This window comes from Vipera ursinii (genome assembly GCF_947247035.1).
Source record: "Vipera ursinii genome assembly, chromosome: 3".
In the NCBI taxonomy this organism is placed as follows: Eukaryota; Metazoa; Chordata; class Lepidosauria; order Squamata; family Viperidae; genus Vipera; species Vipera ursinii.
Window position 1 is genome coordinate 160,464,629 of NC_139516.1, and position 19,428 is coordinate 160,484,056.

The window sequence follows — 19,428 nt, forward strand, 5'->3', positions numbered from 1 at the left end:
TAAAATAAAATAAGAAAAAAGATAGAAAATCACATCTCCACCATTTATAAGATATGGCTCCAGCTCCTTACAAACTGCTTCCTTGGTGAAGGAAAATATGCCCAGCCCAGCTGCCACCCTTTCTTCTAAAACCTGATTTTAGTCCCAGCTAAGGCTTAAAGCCATGTGGTCACCTTGAGCCACTCATTGTTTCTCAGCCCTGGGAAGAAGGATGTATACCACTTCCAAAATGCTGCCTAGAAAGATGCATGACTTGTTCGCATAATTATCTCTACATTTATTTAATGGCTAAAAGAGCAGAAGTGTAGCCTTTTCACATGATGATCTTGCTTTTAAGTAATCATGCACGGAGAAGCGTATAGCTGATGTTCAAAACAAGAATATGTAAGTAATGTTCTCTTTGTTTGTTTATTTTTTCTATATCCACTTTATTTATATTTCATGTTTCTAAATCACCTATCTCCATCAAGGAGAAGCTCTGAGCGGTGATAAAGAGGTCCTCAATACTTTTCCCAGAACTGAGTTTTAAAAGTTACCTCTTCTCTTGATGTAGATATAATAAAAGCATTCATTATATGTCTCATAGTGTAGTGTTTGAGAAGTGGGAATTTGCACAGATGCAGGGAGGAAGAAGCAAAAAGGAAATGTGTTGAAATAATCACATTTCTGACTCTGAACTGTTGATAGCTATACTCTAACATGCAGTCAAAACTTTATGTAAATTGATCAGATTAAATCGCATTAGCCTCATTGAGAGTTTCCTAGCCAAGGGTGCTGTCTTTGAAATCCAGTTATTAAATGTGAAAGCAAAATGATTGTCCAGCTTTGTAAATACCCCAAATAGGCCCCCAAAAAATTCTACAAAAAACATTTTAGAAGAAAAGTGTGATCATCCCAGAAATTGGAATACAAAATAAATGAATTGTAATAAGAAGAAAACAAATTTCTGTTGAAAGTCAGGGGGGAAAATGACTTCAGTAGTTTGACATTAAATTAGTTACTTAGAGGTGACTGACGTTTTTGCTGGACATGGTGAAGCAAAAGCAAGATAGGCATCTGTGCACACATGCTCATCATTATATAAGCACATTTAGCTTAAAAGCATAAGCATTTAATCATCCTTGCCTCCTTTTTAAACTGTTTATTTTGATATGCTATTTTTATATTTTAACATTTTATTGTACACAGCCCAGAATCCCTCTTTGAGGAAGGTGGGTGATTCAAAAATACGAAAAGTAAATATTATTTGTGAATGATGATGCCAGGATTCATGTGTTACTTTGACCTCATTATGGTTTATTACAAATATTGCTGCATTTGAATGTTTCTATTTGGAGTCCTGCAGGAACACCAAATTGATCTCAAAGTCTTACATGATTTTTTAAAACTCTATGATTCAGAATGCTTTATGTCAATCCAGGAGCAACAACAATGCACACAGCTTTTCCTCCAAATCCCTTCTTGCAACTTCCCTAAGAGTTGAGCTAAAGGAGAGTAAGCAGCCCAAAGTCATCCAAGGAATCTTCCTGTCTGGGAGTGGACTCTATAATAGTGCCTATAGTATCTTATGGTACCTATAAGCTATGCACTACGTATTGACTCACCCAGGAGGAGCAGTGTTAAAAATGCATGAACCATTGGATTTTGCTCTGATCTGTCATTTTTAATCTGTAATAAAATTAGGCTACTCTTCGTGGCATTGATTCCTATCAATATGCATATTACTGTCAAAGGATGCGACAGCATGAACATCAGATGAACTGATTTTAATATTATTTTGCAAACAGTAATATACTTGTAGTTGAGGCATCTTGTATGTGTACAAGCATGTTCCCGACCTCAGCAATGATTAGTGAAAGAGACTTTATAACTACAACAGAAAGCAATTTACAAAGAGTAAACATCAACATAGACAAAGCCTAGCACTATAGTATGCAGGAGAGAATATAACAGCATATGTTCTCTGTGTGTATGGGTTCACACACACCTACAAAGAAAAGGAAGCAGCCTCACTTTAGCAATTTTTAGTCAAAGAGTAGGCCCAATGATAGAAAAAGAAAGGACACAAAGTAAAATTTTAGCACTCTATCTACTCCCTATTGTTCTGTCCTCTTACATTCCATACATTGAATTTAGACCTTCAGTATGATGTAGCTAAATATACTACAAATTACAAACTTATTATTTTGCTTAAAAAAGAGTATTAACCAGAAATATCTCTTTATCCTTAGTTTATTTCCAATACTCAAAATCTGTTTGTGTTTAGATTTTTTTTATTTTTCCTTAGAATCTTGAATTACCTGCAAAAATGTAGAAGTCCCTGATCAAAATCTAAGTTTCAATGAATACATAAGTGAATAAAAGCTGATATAACTATTGCATAATAAAAAGCTACACAAGACATTTTTCTCCAAATGTGAATGCACCCTTTATGTATGGGCATCTGTTTATTAATTCAAAATAAGAAAAGGGTGAATATGATAGGTGTAGATATTGGAACATGCTTCCAGTTGGTGTAGTAATATTTTGGCATATGTAAAGTTTTAATAAGACCCAAAATGGTAATTAACTTGTTAGGCCTATAATTAGTCAGATGAAGATAATTTCACAGGTGAACAAGTTCTCCGACCCTTCTAATCTCTCAGGTTGTGATTATTATTCTGTCTGTTTTCAACCACTGTGGACTCCTTTAAGCAGCTGTCAACTTCATTTGAAAATGAAGTTCATTAACTTTCATACACCAAGGGAAGGCTGTAAAAAAAATTCTAATTGGTCCCAACTAGTCATTTAAGTTTGATAAGCATTCTTAAAAACTGAACTTGCTCTGAACAGTTTACGTCAAAGCAAGATCTGGACCACTAAGAAAAATATCTGCTAGAGTTCATGAAAACCTGGTTAGCTCAGAATCAATAGTTTTCTTCCAACACCCCCTACTGAAAAAATTAGCTGAGATTAGGGTAGCTGGTCACAGACCTACAGGGCAGCACTGCACATACAACAATAAACTACACAAGAGAGTTTCAGAAAAAAACTTTGCAACAACCTCATCACAGTCAAGGCCACATAAACAGTAAATCTGCATTCATATCTGCAAGAAAATTATGCATTTAAGATTTAGGCAGGGAGGCAAAGTGTTCTGTTCATTTAGGGATTCAATGACGCATACAGTTTGATCAGGAATAGCTACATTTGCATATGTTTAAGTTTTATTGTTATTGTTTGCTAAACTTTGGTCAATTTAGACTTTCTGGCTTCTAATTTGTTGTGTGATTTTTGATAGATCATTCAAGAATGAAACCTAAAATCAATGTATCCATTTAGTGCATGTATTTAAATTGAACCAAAGAAGTTTGGAATTTTACTTCTCGCAGACATTTCACTAAAATTTGAAATTAAAATTTTAAAAACTTGTTTACCAGTGACTTTAGGAGGCACTATTATTTATAATGCAAATCATAAGTAATTCCACTCCAACAATTCTAATTATTAGCTCAAATGCCTGCATGTTTATTTCAAGTAAAATTCCAGAAAAATTAACTACCATATATTCAGCAAGTTTACACAGCTTCACATTTCCTATTTACAACATAGTCTATACCACATGGAAATCAAATAGTCTTTGATTGTCCATGGTTTCCTTTTACAACAACTCAGACACTGCCTTCTGCTTGAGACAATATTATTATAAATTCTTCAATCTTCATCCTATAATGAAATTTACTACAACACAAAGTATTTATTTGTATAAAGGTAAATGGTAAAGGTTCCCCCACACATGTGTGCTAGTCGTTTCCGACTCTAGGGGCTGGTGCTCATCTCCGTTTCAAAGCCGAAGAGCCAGGGCTTGTCCGAGGACGTCTCCGTGGTCATGTGGCCGTCATGACTAGATGCCAAAGGCGCACGGAATGCTGTTACCTTCCCACCGTAGTGGTCCCTATTTTTCTACTTGCATTTTTACATGCTTTCAAACTGCTAGGTTCTATAGCAGTATGTAATTTCCTTTTCAGGGTAGGGCTTGTGATAATGCAGTCATTCCAATAAGAGTTACATTTCGATGAAAGATTATTCAAAATCCTTCATTAAGTTAGTAATTTTGACATGGTAATCTGTTTAAAAGCAAATTGAATCTGAAGAATCATTTATAGCAGCTTTTCCTAACCAGATAAGTTGGAACTGCTATTCCCCAAATTTCCAGCCATGCTGAACATTAAACTATAGGATTATTCTGCTTTTTTTTCATTCGTAGCCTTAGGGTACCATCAGAAAGAAAACAAAACTACATATGATCTAGAGCAGGGGTGTCAAACTTCTGGCCCATAGGCTGGACGCATCACGTGGAAACCGTGTCCACCCGACCCCGGCAATGGCAAAACAGTCCTGATACATCACGTGACGTCGCGAGTTTGACATGTTTGGTCTAGAGGCTGAAAATATGAATAGACTGTAATTCACCTGCTTCCATGGCTTTTCACTATCACAAGAATATTAGGAAATATAAAGTACATAAAAAGTTATGAATCTGAGTGAATCTACCCTATATATACAAGATTTGGAACTTTCTTAAAAAGTCATTGGATTTCTTTGCTCTTTGAGTAGTCTTTTTGGTAACATTTCTGTCATATGGTTTTCAACCAAAAGCTTTATTGAAAGGAGATTTAAATAAAACAGTTTCCAATAAGAATTTCAGTAGAGCTGCAAAACTTTCTTTTAAACTTACCTTACCCTACTGCATTAAAACTAAAAGAATATTTCAAAACAAATTATGAAATAGGTAATTTGTTACTTTAAAATATATAATCAGAAACATATCTTGCTGATATAGTAGATTTCCTAAAAGATTTGATGTGTTTTCAGCGGAAAGTGGAGAATCATACACTTAGCTAAACCTCTAATGCAGGGGTGTCAAACTGCTGGCCCATGGGCCAGTTTTATCATACCGAAGCCGCATCCACCCCATTGCCGGCAATACAAAAAGAGTCATGATACATCGTGACACATCAAGTGACACAGTGAGTTTGACACCCGTGCTCTAACGTATATTGCCCTCTGCTTAGAATAGGAACCAGAATTAAAGTAGACCAATGTATTATTGTCTAGCTGCTGTTTGAACACGTCCAGTGAAGGCATCCATTTATTGTCATATTATCCCATACTTAATTAGCTTGCTAATTAGTGTCTTGGACTACTATAACCAACGTATGTCATATCTACACATTCCCACAACCCACTAAGCAATTCTTAAATAAGACTTATTTGCCGTGCCAACATCTGGCAATTATTATATTGTTTTTAAGGAAAACATTTGTCACTTATTCATTATAAGTATTAATTCTATAAGTTGTCGTTCCCTTTTTTTCTGAAATGATGTTGCTGTACATTTCTTGGAAGAAAACATTACTTATTATTTCTGAACATTGACCTTAGAAAAACTGCAAATCTAACAACATGCTAGTCAATTAATCTGATTGTGAAATGCATGCTTATTGATAGAAAAATGGATTTTAAAATAGTCTTCCTTGAGCAATTAAAAATTTGGGATATTAATCCAGCCAACATTCAGTCCAATCAATTTTTACAGCTATCACTATGTATTTAATTTTATTACTGAAATCAGTAGAACTATAAAAATGGTTCCCTTTAATTATAACTTAGGTATTCTAAGTGACTTTTTTTTAAAAAAAAAGTGGGGGTAGGGGAAACAATATGCTTGGATCTCAGCATCATTCAGACTTTGCCATCATCTCCAATAAAAGTTATAGTTTTTGCAACTGGAGACTTGCTGTATATGTTAACACTTGGCCCCTATATAATCTACCTACTTTTCTGATTTTGGCACACTTCAGATATATCTCTGTTTCTAGTGTATGTATAACATTGGACAAAGTTCAACACTTTGCGTATTCAAAATGTATTTATTTTCAAAGAAAAATCAGTTCATTTTTTGTAAATGCTGGCTCAAGAAACCCACATTCAAACTAACAGGAAATGCACATTTAAATATCTGTCTGATAGTAATGTAGTCATTGCTCCAACGTACGCTTAAATTTATTTCTGAATGATAAATAAAAGGTGTATCTTATTTTAGCACAATTATAAATTGTTGCGTTTAAAAATAGTAGTAAAGATAGGGATTTATCAGTAATAAACAGTAATTTATCAGTAATAAACATCTAAATAATTAATAGACTTTGCTGAATTCTGTCCTATGCTGTCTATCCCAGACATATGACATAGCACTTAGCAATAGCACATGCTTATATACCGCTTCATAATACTTTACAGCCCTCTCTAAGTGGTTTACAGAGTCAGCATTTTGCCCCCAACGATCTGGGTTGTCATTTTACTAACCTCGGAAAGATGGAAGGCTGAGTCAACCTTTAGCTGGTCAGGATCGAACTCCTGGCAGTGAGCTGAATTACTGCAATACTGCATTCTAACCAATGTGTCATCACGGCTCATGCAGGAGAAACAGCAATACAGTAGCAATGGCTGTAAATACATACAATCAAGCCACAGACCACTGACCATCCACAACATTCATTCCCATTGAATCCTCAGTATTCAAATTGAGACACACCTATCCTATAAATATTTGAGGGCAAGTTATTCTTAGTTTTTATTTCAAAGAAAAAGAAAAGGACATGATAGAAGAAATATCGGCAAATATCAAATAATTCATGTGAGCCATATTCATAGAGTTGGATGTCTTTATACAATTTTAAACAAATAAATATGAAAATATTGTACTCATATTGCGTAATCTATTGTGTTTTCCTTGTACTTTGGCTTCTTTTCCCATGAAAAACTGAGTTCCTTATAAATTAATTACAAATTGCATTCATGCATACTGTAGAATTCATCAAAAACACTTTTTAGGGAACAATATGATTCTTAAGTATTGGTTGTTTAAAAGACTTATCTGGATTTATGGGCAGTACAAAGACAATTTACTATATATGCCCACCATTATAAAGCCAAACTGTTTGTATCTGTATAAATAATGAACACATATCATATTCATGTTTCCTGAAGGAATATAAAATCATCCAAAAATGGCAATACAAACAGAAAAATGCTTGTTTCCCACATAGACTGTCAACAAGGATCACAAGTTAAAAGTGTAACAGTTCATAATGAACAAGAAGATAAAACCAATAATTTAGTTTGTAAACTAACAGACAATCCTATGCATGTTTTCTCACAAATAAGCACCACCAAATGAGCTTTCAGGTAACTGCATTTAGGCTAAGCGTTTTTTTTCTTAAAAGTTCTTATAGTATGGGATCCAGATCTGTTTTCTAATACTTGTTCGGTAGTCCACAGATCAGGTTTATGCTATAGCAGCATATGATCTCCTTAAAAGTCTTCCACATTTCCTGGCTCCGAAAGGCATAGATCAAGGGATCAATAACTGAATTGCACATTATAAGAATGAGGTACATGTTGAAATGAGACATGAAGCAAACACAGTAGAGGTTCTGAGGGCAGGAGATCATCAGGATGAGGTGGAGGAAAAAGGGAGCCCAGCATACAATGAAGATGCCCAGTAGTATTGTCAAAGTGATAGCTCCTTTCATGCTAGTCCTTTGATGGACAGAATTATATCCTGGCAAAGCTGCTATCCTCTTAACATGAGTACGAGCCAAAAGAAACATGTGTATGTAGAGAGAAACCATGAGAAACAACATGATGAAAAACATTGTGATGAGACACATGATTACATACTTTGATTCATAATAAAGGATGAAGATGATTCCACAGCCAGTGCAGAAAGTCCATATGCATGCAATGATGAGTCCTGATCTTCTCACAGTCATGATATTATGATAACGGAGGGCATAAAAGATGGTGATGTACCTGTCAACAGCGATAGCTAGCAAACTACACATGGAAGCCACCACAGATATGCAGATCATTGAATCAAAAACATTATCTATGTGACGTACAAAAACATCTTCAATAATAAGATGCCTATTGTTTAACAAATATATAGTTATAGTCTCCCAGGCGTTTGACACACTGACCAACATGTCAGCAACCGCTAAGCTACATACAAAGAAATACATAGGAGAGTGCAAGTTCTTGTTCTTAAATATGGCACAGATGACAAGGATGTTTTCAAGAAGGCTAACAATGCCAAGCATGAGAAACACTTCAGCTGCTATAACCACCTGGTCACATGTTGATGGGCTGGTCCTGGTTGTGGGGATGGTCACGTTGCTTCCAAGAGCAGTGAAGTTAGTGTCTAAAATGTTGAGACGGTTAGACAAATTCATCTCTGCTAATAATTATATCCTTTTAAGATGGTCTTTTCAGTCTGAGAGGTTTGTCAGAACATAATCTTGGAAAGGCAGTTTCCAGAAATGTGGAAGTTCCTGCAAAGAGAAGGACCAAAAGTAATCTGATATCAAGAAAGGAAGTGGAAACTCAAGACATTGTTTCTGAGCTCATATAAAGCTAGGAAGAAAGGAATAAATACAGAATACAAGAATCCAAAAGCAATGATGAAAATCAATGTATCTCCCACTTGTCTACCCCCCCCCCCGAAAGATTTCTTTCCTTCCTCCTCCATCCAGCTATTTTCACCTTTCATTTTTTATGGATCTGAGAGAATGTTAATATGCTAACCTTTCTAGATTAGCAAATAATACTGCATAATTGAATCAACCTCCTCTATTCTAAATTATAAATAAGTGTGATTTTCTTTTCAATTGTCTACTAAACCCATAAAGCAACATATTTAAATATTTTCCTTGATCTTTCAATCTATGAAAGAATGATACATGTCAGCTTCCTTGCTGCAAATCTCATACCTTCTAATAATATATTGATATTCAAAGGTGTATTATATGGCTTTCGTTGTTCTTTAGCACAATGCATTGGAATCTTAGCCTGACTATGCGTGCTTGAGTTCAGATTTCTTTGACACAGCAGGAATATTATCAAAAACAGTGCAAGACCATTCAGGTTGACAACATATTTAGATTCTTAGTCTAAGCAATAGTATTCAAAGAATCCCAGTATTTCCCAAAGACTTAATTTGCAAGTAAAGAAGAATTTTAGCTATTTACCAAATCCTGTTATTTGTTCTGATCCTATTTCTCTTCAGACCTCGTATATTTTCATCAGGATGTCAGAAGTTTCTCTTGCCCTTTCTTACATCATCAAAGCTTCTTGGGTTATTTGCAGGTGTAGGTGCCATGTCAAGAGAAATGAATAATTCACATCCAAAAAAGACAGGGCTGCTGCTGTTATAAGTTATTTACTGAGGTCCTGCCTTTTTATAGTCTCAAGAGTAAAATGATTTCAATGCTTCAGCTCCTCCTATACCCCTCCTTTCATCTAACTTCGCAAAGACTTCCCAAAGATGCAGACTTGAATGCTTAGTGCCACCTCATGGCTGCTACTGGTAGCGCACCCCCTTCTTCTCCCCTGCCTGCTCTGTTATTAGAAACCATCCCTGTGATACAGTATTATTCCCTTTTTTCCTATCCCAAACTGTAAACATTTTTTAAAAAATGAACTAGGTTTTCTGTTTTTAAAACAGCCGTTGTCATATATACACTGCAAGGTTTAATTTGAATCACAGTTCTCAAGCCCTTAACCCCAGCATGTCTGCAGCATTCAGGCTCTTTCCTAACATCACACGATAGCGTGCTAGCTTTTGAGCATACACAAAATGCCTCCTGCTCAACCTCAGTGCAGGTTGACTTTGTCTGTTGCCTTTAATAAGCCCTGGAATTTAGCATCTATTATGACTAACCAAGAGTGCTCCAACATGACTATACTGATCTGATGCTGCACTGGAGTGGATCATTTACAAAAAACGTCAGCCTAACCTGAAAGGAGATGGATGAGAATTGCATTCTCTTCCGCAGCATATTCTCTGAATACATTTCTGTGACAAAGGTTAAAGATGACGGCTAAAATAAAGACGAAATAAATTTCTCAAATTTACCAGAGTTAACAACAAACCTCCAAAAAACCTTGCTTTGAAAGGCTTCATGAAAAGCTAAAAAGAAAATGTATTTTAGATTCTCATTGATCCATACCCTTTGTACACCACACAAGGCTTAACATCCAAACTATGTTAATATTACAGTCCAGTTTTAATTCACAAACTTAGCTCAGTCTTTCAGCATGTGAAATAATCACATCTGGGGAAAATACTTACTTACTTGGGTACAGAGGAGCCTTGTACTCTGCTCCTTTGTTCTAAATTATACAACTATATTCAGCTCCAAATGATTTAGAATGACATATGTGAAACAACAAAAACCACTGAAATAGAATTATAATAATCAGAATGCTATCTCCTAATAGCACCACTCAATCAATCCTCATTATTTCCAAATGTTTTCCTGAAGAGATATGTCTTCAGGGCAGCTCAGAAGCTCAATAGGAGAAAACCAGTTGCTTACAAGACAGAGCTATCACTGATAGGGTTTGATTTCTGATCCGTCAGTAATAGGATATTTTACAAGCCTTTACAAGCATTCAGGCCCTTAGCCATATAGGGTTTTAAAAGGTAATAGCCAGCAGCACCTTGAGCTTTATTCAGAAGCATCTTAGTGGCCAATGCAGACCCATAGCGGTTCTGAGTGAATTTAGGTATACCCATACTTACCTGAACTACCACAGACTGGGCCAGTGGAAATTTCCAGATTATCTTCAAACACAGCCCCATGTGAATCAAAATACAATAGCCCGGCTACAACATGTCCAGTAACTGCCCAGTATCTTCCACTGCAGGCAAGGTCACATTTGGTACACTAGACATAATTATGCTGTCTTGGCTGCAGCTTCCACCTGCTGTGAGAAGCCATGAATCCAAGAAGACCCCCCCAAATTGCAAGCCACCTCTTTTTGATGGGAAGAAAGCCCCATTTAGAGGTAAGGATGAGCTAACCCCAGAATCAGATGGTCTTTAAATTTACAGCCCATATTATCTTGCTTGGTTAACCCCGAGCTTCTTTTTTGCTATTCAGTCCCTGTTAGCCTCCAAGTATTATTTATATAGATATTAAACAGCAGAGCAGAAAGGACGTGGCAGCCAACAGTGAATTGAGTTCCCCCAAATCACCAGGAGGAACTGGACCTTCAAGAAGAAAAAGAGTCATGGCAATATAGTGTCCCACTCCCAGTTGTCACTGTCAATCTAGAAGGATGTTATAACTTTTGAAAGGAATTGGTATTGAAAGACACTGAGGGACCCAGCAGATCCAGAAGGACTGTATTTATCCTATCCCAGTCTGGTCAAAGGTCATTCAAACAAGCAACCACCTCAGTTTCCATTCTATACTCCTGGATCCTGACTGAGAGAAATCTAAATAATCCACTACAGTCAGTGGTGGGATTCAGCCAGTTCTCACTGGTTCAGCAGAACTGGTAGTTAAATTTTGCTGCATTTGGAGAATGGCTGATTTCCAGAAGTCCAATCTAGGCCTGGGAGGCCTGGAGGCCTCTAGGTGTAGAACACCTGCTGGAAGTGCATGGATGCCACTTCTGGAAGTCCGTTCTAGGCCTCGGAGGCCCAGGCCTGCATCAAATAAGAGAACCTATTGTTCAGGTATTTTAATTCCACCACTGACTACAGTTGTATGTCAACTATCTTCTCAGCAACTTTAACTTCAAACTAAAGGTAGGCTGCAGGACTATGATGGTTTAAAATAGCCAGATTGAGCAATGGCTTATTGAGAAAGGGGTCTACCACCACCTCTTTCAGAGAAGGTTATGAATGTCTTTCCTTCAAGAGTGAACCCAGTCTCCGGTAATCTCCATGGCAGCTTCCACCAGCCAGGCAGATAATGGATCCCAATCCACACATGGCCAAAAAGTATCCCACAGAAGAACCTGTCTATGTCCACAGGAAATGTTTCATACTAATGTTGTTAGTAAAAAAAAACACCTCTTTTAACACTGGTCAACTTATTTTTGAGTAATAGTTTTACTTTGGAGATTTTTTATAGTTTTGTTCTTATTAGTGTTGTAGCGTAGCATAGGTGACTCAGGAATTCTGGGAGTTGAAGTCCATGAGTCATAAAAGAGCCGAGGTTGCCTACCCCTGGTTTAGAGTGACCCTATTCTATGAAATCATTTGAGACAGAGAACTCCATCTTCCTGATTGGGATGTAATAATACACAGAATGCCTTATTTATCTACTTCCAAGGTTGATCTCATTAAAAATGCTGGGGGGGAGAGCAATTAAAACGGCTGAGCTTTTAAGTCTTCTTGACTGCAACCAAATTAAAAGCTATCCTTGAGTACCATTATCTTGGTTATACAGATATAGTGCTACTCCATGATGGTATACCAAGACTTTTTGAAAGCATAAATGTATTTTGCAGGGCATTTTCCATTTAAATTTACTTTAAATTAATTCACTTTAAATTGAATGAATCAAATTGTAAGCCGCCCTGAGTCTTCGGAGAAGGGCGGGATATAAATGGGATTTTAAAAAAAATGTTCTAATTGCCATTTTCTTCCAGCTCTTCCATAAACTATGGAGATATTTTTTGTTTTGCTTTGTTTTGTGTTTCTATATCATTCTTAATTCTGTACACCCACATCCTCTAAAAGCAGTACCATTTCCATTTGGACAAAATATTTCAGTCAGAAAGATCCTGTGCTCTTTTAAGAATTAGTCATAGTAATTCCTACTTTTTTATAATTTATTCAGATTTAATTTCTAATGTTCCTCTTATAACAATCTTTCCTTAATTTGTATTCTACTATAATTCAAGCGGGTTGTTTTTTTTTTAGAAAAAGCTTTAATCAGCTTTTTCTTGTTCCAAAGAAATTATAATATTTTACTTTATATGGATTCATCAAAACACAATAATAGTTAACACAAATGCCACAATGGTGTTTTAGCCATCTTGATGGACATTTCTTGCCCAGTTCTCAAGAAATAGTAAGATATATCTTAATAGAGAAGATGACAAAGTACACATTTAGATATTGCATATGTGTACAGTAAAAGGGACGCGGTGGCTCAGTGGGTTAGGACGCTGAACTTGTCGATAGAAGGTCGGCAGTTTGGCGGGTTGAAGCCCGAGTGCTACATAACAGAGTGAGCGCCTGCTACTCGTCCCAGCTTCTGCCACCCTAGCAGTTCAAAAGCATGTAAAAATGCAAGTAGAAAAATAGGGACCACTACGGTGGGAAGGTAACAGCGTTATGTGCGCCTTTGCCGTCTAGTCATGCCGGCCACATGACCACGGAGACGTCCTCTGACAAGCGCTGGCTCTTCGGCTTTGAAACGGAGATGAGCACTGGCCCCTAGAGTCGGAAACAACTAGCACGCATGTGCAGGGGAACCTTTACCTTTACTTTACCTTACAGTAAAAGTATTATATCTCAACATATTTTCATCTGTTCTTTTGAAAGATTCAGAAATTGTTAAATGCATTTAAGTTTCATAGTATAATGATCAAATAATACTATCATGTTTAGAATGTGAAACTATAATACTGTTATGACAATTAGCTTCTCTGGAGGAACTAGAAAAAACTGCAGTTGTATTAAGTAGTGTCTAAAACAAGAAAGAACTAAAAGATGGAACGCACCCCTGCAATTGTTGATTCTTCTGTAAGCACAGTTCTAAAATATGTATGACAAGCATTGTATCTGCTTTAGACAAGTGGAGTTATCGTCCAATGTAGTAAAGCCAATAAAACTCCTAAACTGTGTTTTGCAAATCCCCTACAGCACTTATGATGAGCTTCCTGCGGGTCTCATAGCTACTTAAAGAAGTCATTTCAATGTACTGTAGGCAGATGCATAAACTCAGGAAATTATTTTAGAATGTCCTTAAAGTGTAATTATGCATAAATTATATTATATTTATCCTAAAATACTTCACTGAATTGGAATTTGACACCTATAATCTGTCTTTCAGAGTGTTTTGCACTGTATAATTGCATAATGTAAAAAAGATATGGGAATATTGATTTATTCAACTTTTATCCTACTTGTTTTACTTATTTATTTTTATAAATAACTTAAGGCAGTGAGCATATATAATACTCCTTGTTCCTCCTATTTTCCTCCCACTTGTTTTATTTTTTTAATAAATAACTTAAGGCAGTGAGCATATATAATACTCCTTGTTCCTCCTATTTTCCTCATAACAACAACCCTGTGAGGTGAATCAGGTTGAGAGATGACTGGCCCAAGGTTACCCAGTTAACTTTCATGCCTAAGGCAGGACTAGATCTCACAGTCTCTGGGTTTCTAGGTCAGAATATCAACCACAACACCAAAATGGCCCTAAAAAGATCAACTTGAATAACTATAAATTTTGTTTTCACCAAATGTGCTTTAAAGTCACATTGTGACTATCTGCTTTGATTGGATTTTTACAACACTATCCTGGGACATGTATGTTTGCCTTCATTCATAGAAAAAACCCCTAATGGTGACAGTAGCGCTGCTACAGAAAAAGCCCAGTTGGAATGTTCCTCTGTACCTGCTAACTGCTGAAGACAAAATTATACAGTGAAAGCTATTGTATAATATTATTAAAGTAGCAACACCCTATTCAATATTTCTCTACAATGCTATTGGAGAATTTCTGGACACAACAGGAAATTGAACAAAACTATTACGGATAATTTCCCTACCCAGAACTATATGTTATTGCTATAGTTAGGTTTAACGTTATTCTTTATCTTAGCATGTATTGTTATTATTTCATTCCTTTTATTCTATTTTTGGGTATTTTATCTTAACAATGGAATTCAATTACTCTCTATTCAAAAGCAGCCCTGTAATCAATAGGATCAATTTCTCATTGTGTTCTTTGAAGGATTACAGATTCAGTGGCCAAGTATAGAACAATGAAACTTCCAATTTTTGCAGAAAAGAAGAACAAGTTATTGGACAGTGTTTAGTAATAGAAAAGTTTACCTCTAAATCAGAAATACCAACATGTAATGATAAAATTTAGGAATCTAGTTAGTAAATTCATGTAAATAAAACCTGAAAAATAGTCCTTGAACTAGAGCAATTTAGTACTTTTTGGAGGGAACATAACTTAATATGAGCACAAAAATATTTTCAAAAAATCAGGTGTTCTCCGTGGATTTGCAGGAGGAAAGAAAAGGGCCTATTAACAGCTGCAAGTCTGGAGAGAGTGCTATCTGATCTAGAAAGGTTATGCAGCAGTGGATATGACTTTTTAAAAAAGAAAATTAAAGGCTTGCCTCTCTACACACACAAATCAAAATTTATGATTGACTGTTTTTCACAAGCTATATTTCCAGGAATATATCAAGACTGTATTTCATTAGTCACTTTATTACATATTTCCCTGGTTTTCAGCTAGTGATTAGACTTCATAATTCATGTGTGAAAAACAACAAAATGTACTCAAAGAAGTACATTTAATCTATTCCATAGTTAAATTGGTTCACTTTTTCCTAGCCTTGGTTTTTTACATGTAACTATTGCATCTCTACAAAATTATTGTTTCACTCTCCTAAACCACCAATGATGAATTTTTATCAGCAGAAAGTCCAACCCCCTGCTCAGGCAGGAAACCCTATACCATTTCAGACAAATGGCTGTCCAGTCTCTTCTTAAAAATGTCCAGTGTTGGAACATTCACCGCTTCTGGAGGTTGGTTGTTCTTACTGGTTAATTGTTATGTCAGGAAGTTTCTCCTTAGTTCTAGGCTGCTTCCTGCCTTCAGGCGCTTTGGAGAATAGCTTGACTCCCTCTTCTTTGTGGCAGCCCCTGAGATATTGGAACACTGCTATCATGTCACCCCTCACCCTTCTCTTCATTAAACTACACATACCCAATTCCAGCAACTGTTCCTTATGTTTTAGTCTCCAGTCCCCCAATCATTTTTGTTGCTCTTCTCCATACTCTTTCTAGAGTCTCAACATCTTTTTTACATTGTGGTGACCAAAACTGGATGCAGTATTCCAAGTGTGGCCTTACCAAGGTATGGTAAAGTGGTATTAATATTTTACGTGATCTTGATTCTGTCCCTCTGTTAATACAGCCTAGCACCATGTTGGCTTTTTTGGCAGCTGCAGCACACTGCTGGCTCATATTTAAGTGGTTGTCCACTAGGACTCCGAGATCCCTCTCACAGTTACTACTATTGAGCAAGGTGCCACCTATACTATACCTATACATTTGGTTTTTCTTGCCTAAATGTAGAACCTTACTTTTTCACCATTGAATTTCATTTTGTTGGATAGCGCCCAGTGTTCAAGTCTGTCCAGATCCTCTTCTCAATCCCAAGTTATTTAAAGTTTCATAGATTACATGCTATATTAAATTGTATCTGCAAAACTTGTGACAATAAATATTCCACCAGTGTAGGTTAATGTGCTCCTAATCTCTGAACCAGTTAACAGCTTATTGCCATATTTCATTTTTATTTTGAGAGAGGGGGGCAGAGATTTATAAAAGTTATATACATGAAAATACATTTTAAAAAATGTTAAAAGTAGAACTAGCAAAAGGAAAAAGATATATAACAAAGTGACTTCTTTATAAAGACGTGACGTCTCATCTTATTACAGTAGTTACAAACTTATTATCTCTTTTCCTCTTTAATATTACATGATTATCTTCTTTCCATATTCAATCCATTTTAAACAGCAAATCCATACATCACCAATACATCTTTTTCCATGTTTAGCAGAAAGTCCATAAGAAGCTTCTTGGCTGTTGCATTTGGCATTAAATTAAGTTTCTGCAAACTCAAAGGTAGTCCAGTGTTGACTAGAATAATCAAAATAATATGTAAATGTCACTAGATAGAAATTTTTGTAGTTAGAAGTTCCACATCATTTCACATTGAATTCAATTAGGATTTAAAGTTGACATCTGAAGAAAAACAAAGTAGGCCATGGAACATGCCATAAAATAGTATCTCACATCTACTTATTTCATTATTTTTGTCATGGAAAATACGCAATAGATTTAGACTGTGCTTTATATCTGTGGCAAAGTAGTGACATCTGGTCTCTTTATTGCCCACATGCCTTCTGTCAACCTCTACAACTCATTAAAACCATAAATATACTCCTGCTGCTAAGCATGAGGTGGCAGCATGTTAGAATAGCTTCAGGTACATCAGATTTACTTAAAAAATAATAATTGCCAAGAGAAATCCAGCACAACAGAGTAAGAAGGGGAATATAATGTGCTTCTCTGAGTTGTCCCTTTCTCTTTTTGCATAAGAACAAGGCTGAAATGCTAGTGCCCATTCTACCAAGTACCAGTTCCTGAAGTGGGGCATGGGGGATTAGTTGGCAGTGTTGCTGCTGTACCACCCTCCCTGCTGCATGAGCTGCTGGAGGCCATCTCAGGATTGGCAGTGGAGTCCCCCAGGTTTAAGGTCTTGGGAGATTTTAATCTGCCACCCCTGGGATCAGCCTTGGAAGCAGCTTTAGTTCATGGCCGCTATGGCAGCCATGGGCCTATCCAAATGATCTATGGCCCAATTCAAGACATGAGCTGGGGATATCTGGAAGGCTCCTCTGCACGGACCTGTGGCAGCTTTAGCTACAACCTGAAATCTGAAAGCAGCTGAGGCCTTGGGCAGGATGCACCCTCTCCTGTAGGACATGACTAGGCTGAAGCCGAGGCGAGAGAGGGGCAAATGCCTCATGAACTCCTGCATGCCCACAAGAGATTTAAGTCCAGCCCACTTTGAATGCCTTAATTCCTGCTCATTTCCCTTGACTCTTAGTAGCTCAGATTCTTGTAGAGGGCTTAAGCTTGCAATAAACCTTTATACTCATTTGAACTGCCGGAATCTCCTGATTTCCCTGGCACTTGATATCTCCTGGCCCATTGCTCCTGAAATCCCATGAATTAAGGAGATGAGAGCAATGAAAAGGTTCCAAAAGACAGCTAGAGCTGCTGGACAAAAACCAAGAACAAATCCAACTGGACACGGGTTAGAGTTGCAGAAAGAGTGCCAAAACATCACTATTTCTCTGGTCTTATTTCATCTGCAGTGTCAGCCAAAAACCCTGTTCCAAGGTCACTTGGTTCTTTCTTGAGAAGGGGGGCTCAGATGATCATTTATAAGGCCGTGCAGAATTTGTCAAACATCTGCTGGATAGAATTACTCAGATCTGTTCTCAGTAGGAGACCAAGCATGAGGCAAGACCATTAGAGATGCCCAGGGAATAAACTTACCCAATTATATGGGAACTTTGACCCTGTTGGACATGAGAAAGTGGACTTCCTTATTAGATTCTTGTCCCTTGTGGTTGGTAAAAACCTCCAGGATGGTGACCTGCTGATGGATCCAGGCAGTGATTAATGCATTGCTGTAGGAGGGGATGATCCCAGCACCATTCAAGGATTGGTCTACCCTCTCTTCAAGAAACTTTCATTGGATCCAACCTGTCTGGACAATTTCCATTCAATCTTTCACCTCCCCTTCTTAGGAAAGGTGGGAAAAATCCTATCAGTATCCATCAGGCCCAAGAACTAAGGGCTACGTACATACAATAAATTTCACTTTTATTGTGAAATAAACATTTACAACTACCTCATTTTTAGGTACAGCTCTGATTCAAATTCAATTCAAGATCTGAAAAGATTCAAGAGTATATCATTTGAACATATGATCTGAGAGATATCTGTTTTGGTTTAATACATTACGATACTTAAAAAAATGAAAAGAAAAAAAAAAGATTTGCGAACTGTAGGAGATGCCAATTCATTTTTTGGTAGAAAGGTAAAATAGGAATGGTAGAAGATATTAACCCATGCAAATATCAGATACCCTCAAGGCTTTCAGTATTGTACAATTTTGAAATATGCCTCATTCCTCTCCTTAGCAGGATTTTTTTCCCTAGCTACACCAATTGTTAATATTAGGGACCAAAACAGGGGTCATGACTAATATTACATCCTGGCAACTAACATTGAACTTTGTCTGGGAGACAGATACAATGAAATCTGGACAAATGTATAGAATGAGTAGGAAAGGGGACAAAATGTGACTGATCTTTAATTATTATTGCTTAGCTTTCTTTTAATTAAAGACAAGGAAGTGGTTTTTATCTTGAATATGCAAATTTAGAACAGATCTTATCAAGAAAAAAGTTACTGGGTGCTTAAGAAATTAGGTAATAGTACACAAAATAATTGTCAGGGAGGAAAACTAGCTACACATGCATGTGGAAAGAGCCAGGAAGTGCCCCAAATAGGTGTTTTGTACAGGTTCCTTCTTGTTCCAAAACATCTCTACAAGATTTTCATTCACTCACATAACATAATCCACCTTTCCACCAGCTGTAAATAGCTTTATTATGAGAATTGAGCAGTTGGCAAAATATGGAGAATGAAAATGGGACCAAGAACAAATATGCAAGTGTGACTGAGCAGTTATTCATTTAAGATGGGAAGTTGTTCATTTAAGGTTACACAGTTTAAGTCACATG

The 19,428-nt window shown here is 36.7% G+C and overlaps 1 protein-coding gene across 1 annotated transcript; it reads right to left on the reverse strand.

Annotated features, from left to right (window-relative positions):
• Positions 1–6,529: 6,529 nt before the first annotated feature.
• Positions 6,530–8,276, reverse strand: MC5R (melanocortin 5 receptor; the record flags this gene model as incomplete). The annotated part of the gene is made up of 1 exon (XM_083357638.1): positions 6,530–8,276. One exon carries the CDS (start codon positions 8,274–8,276, stop codon positions 7,299–7,301), a length of 978 nt encoding a protein of 325 aa, XP_083213764.1. The 3' UTR covers positions 6,530–7,298.
• Positions 8,277–19,428: the final 11,152 nt, after the last annotated feature.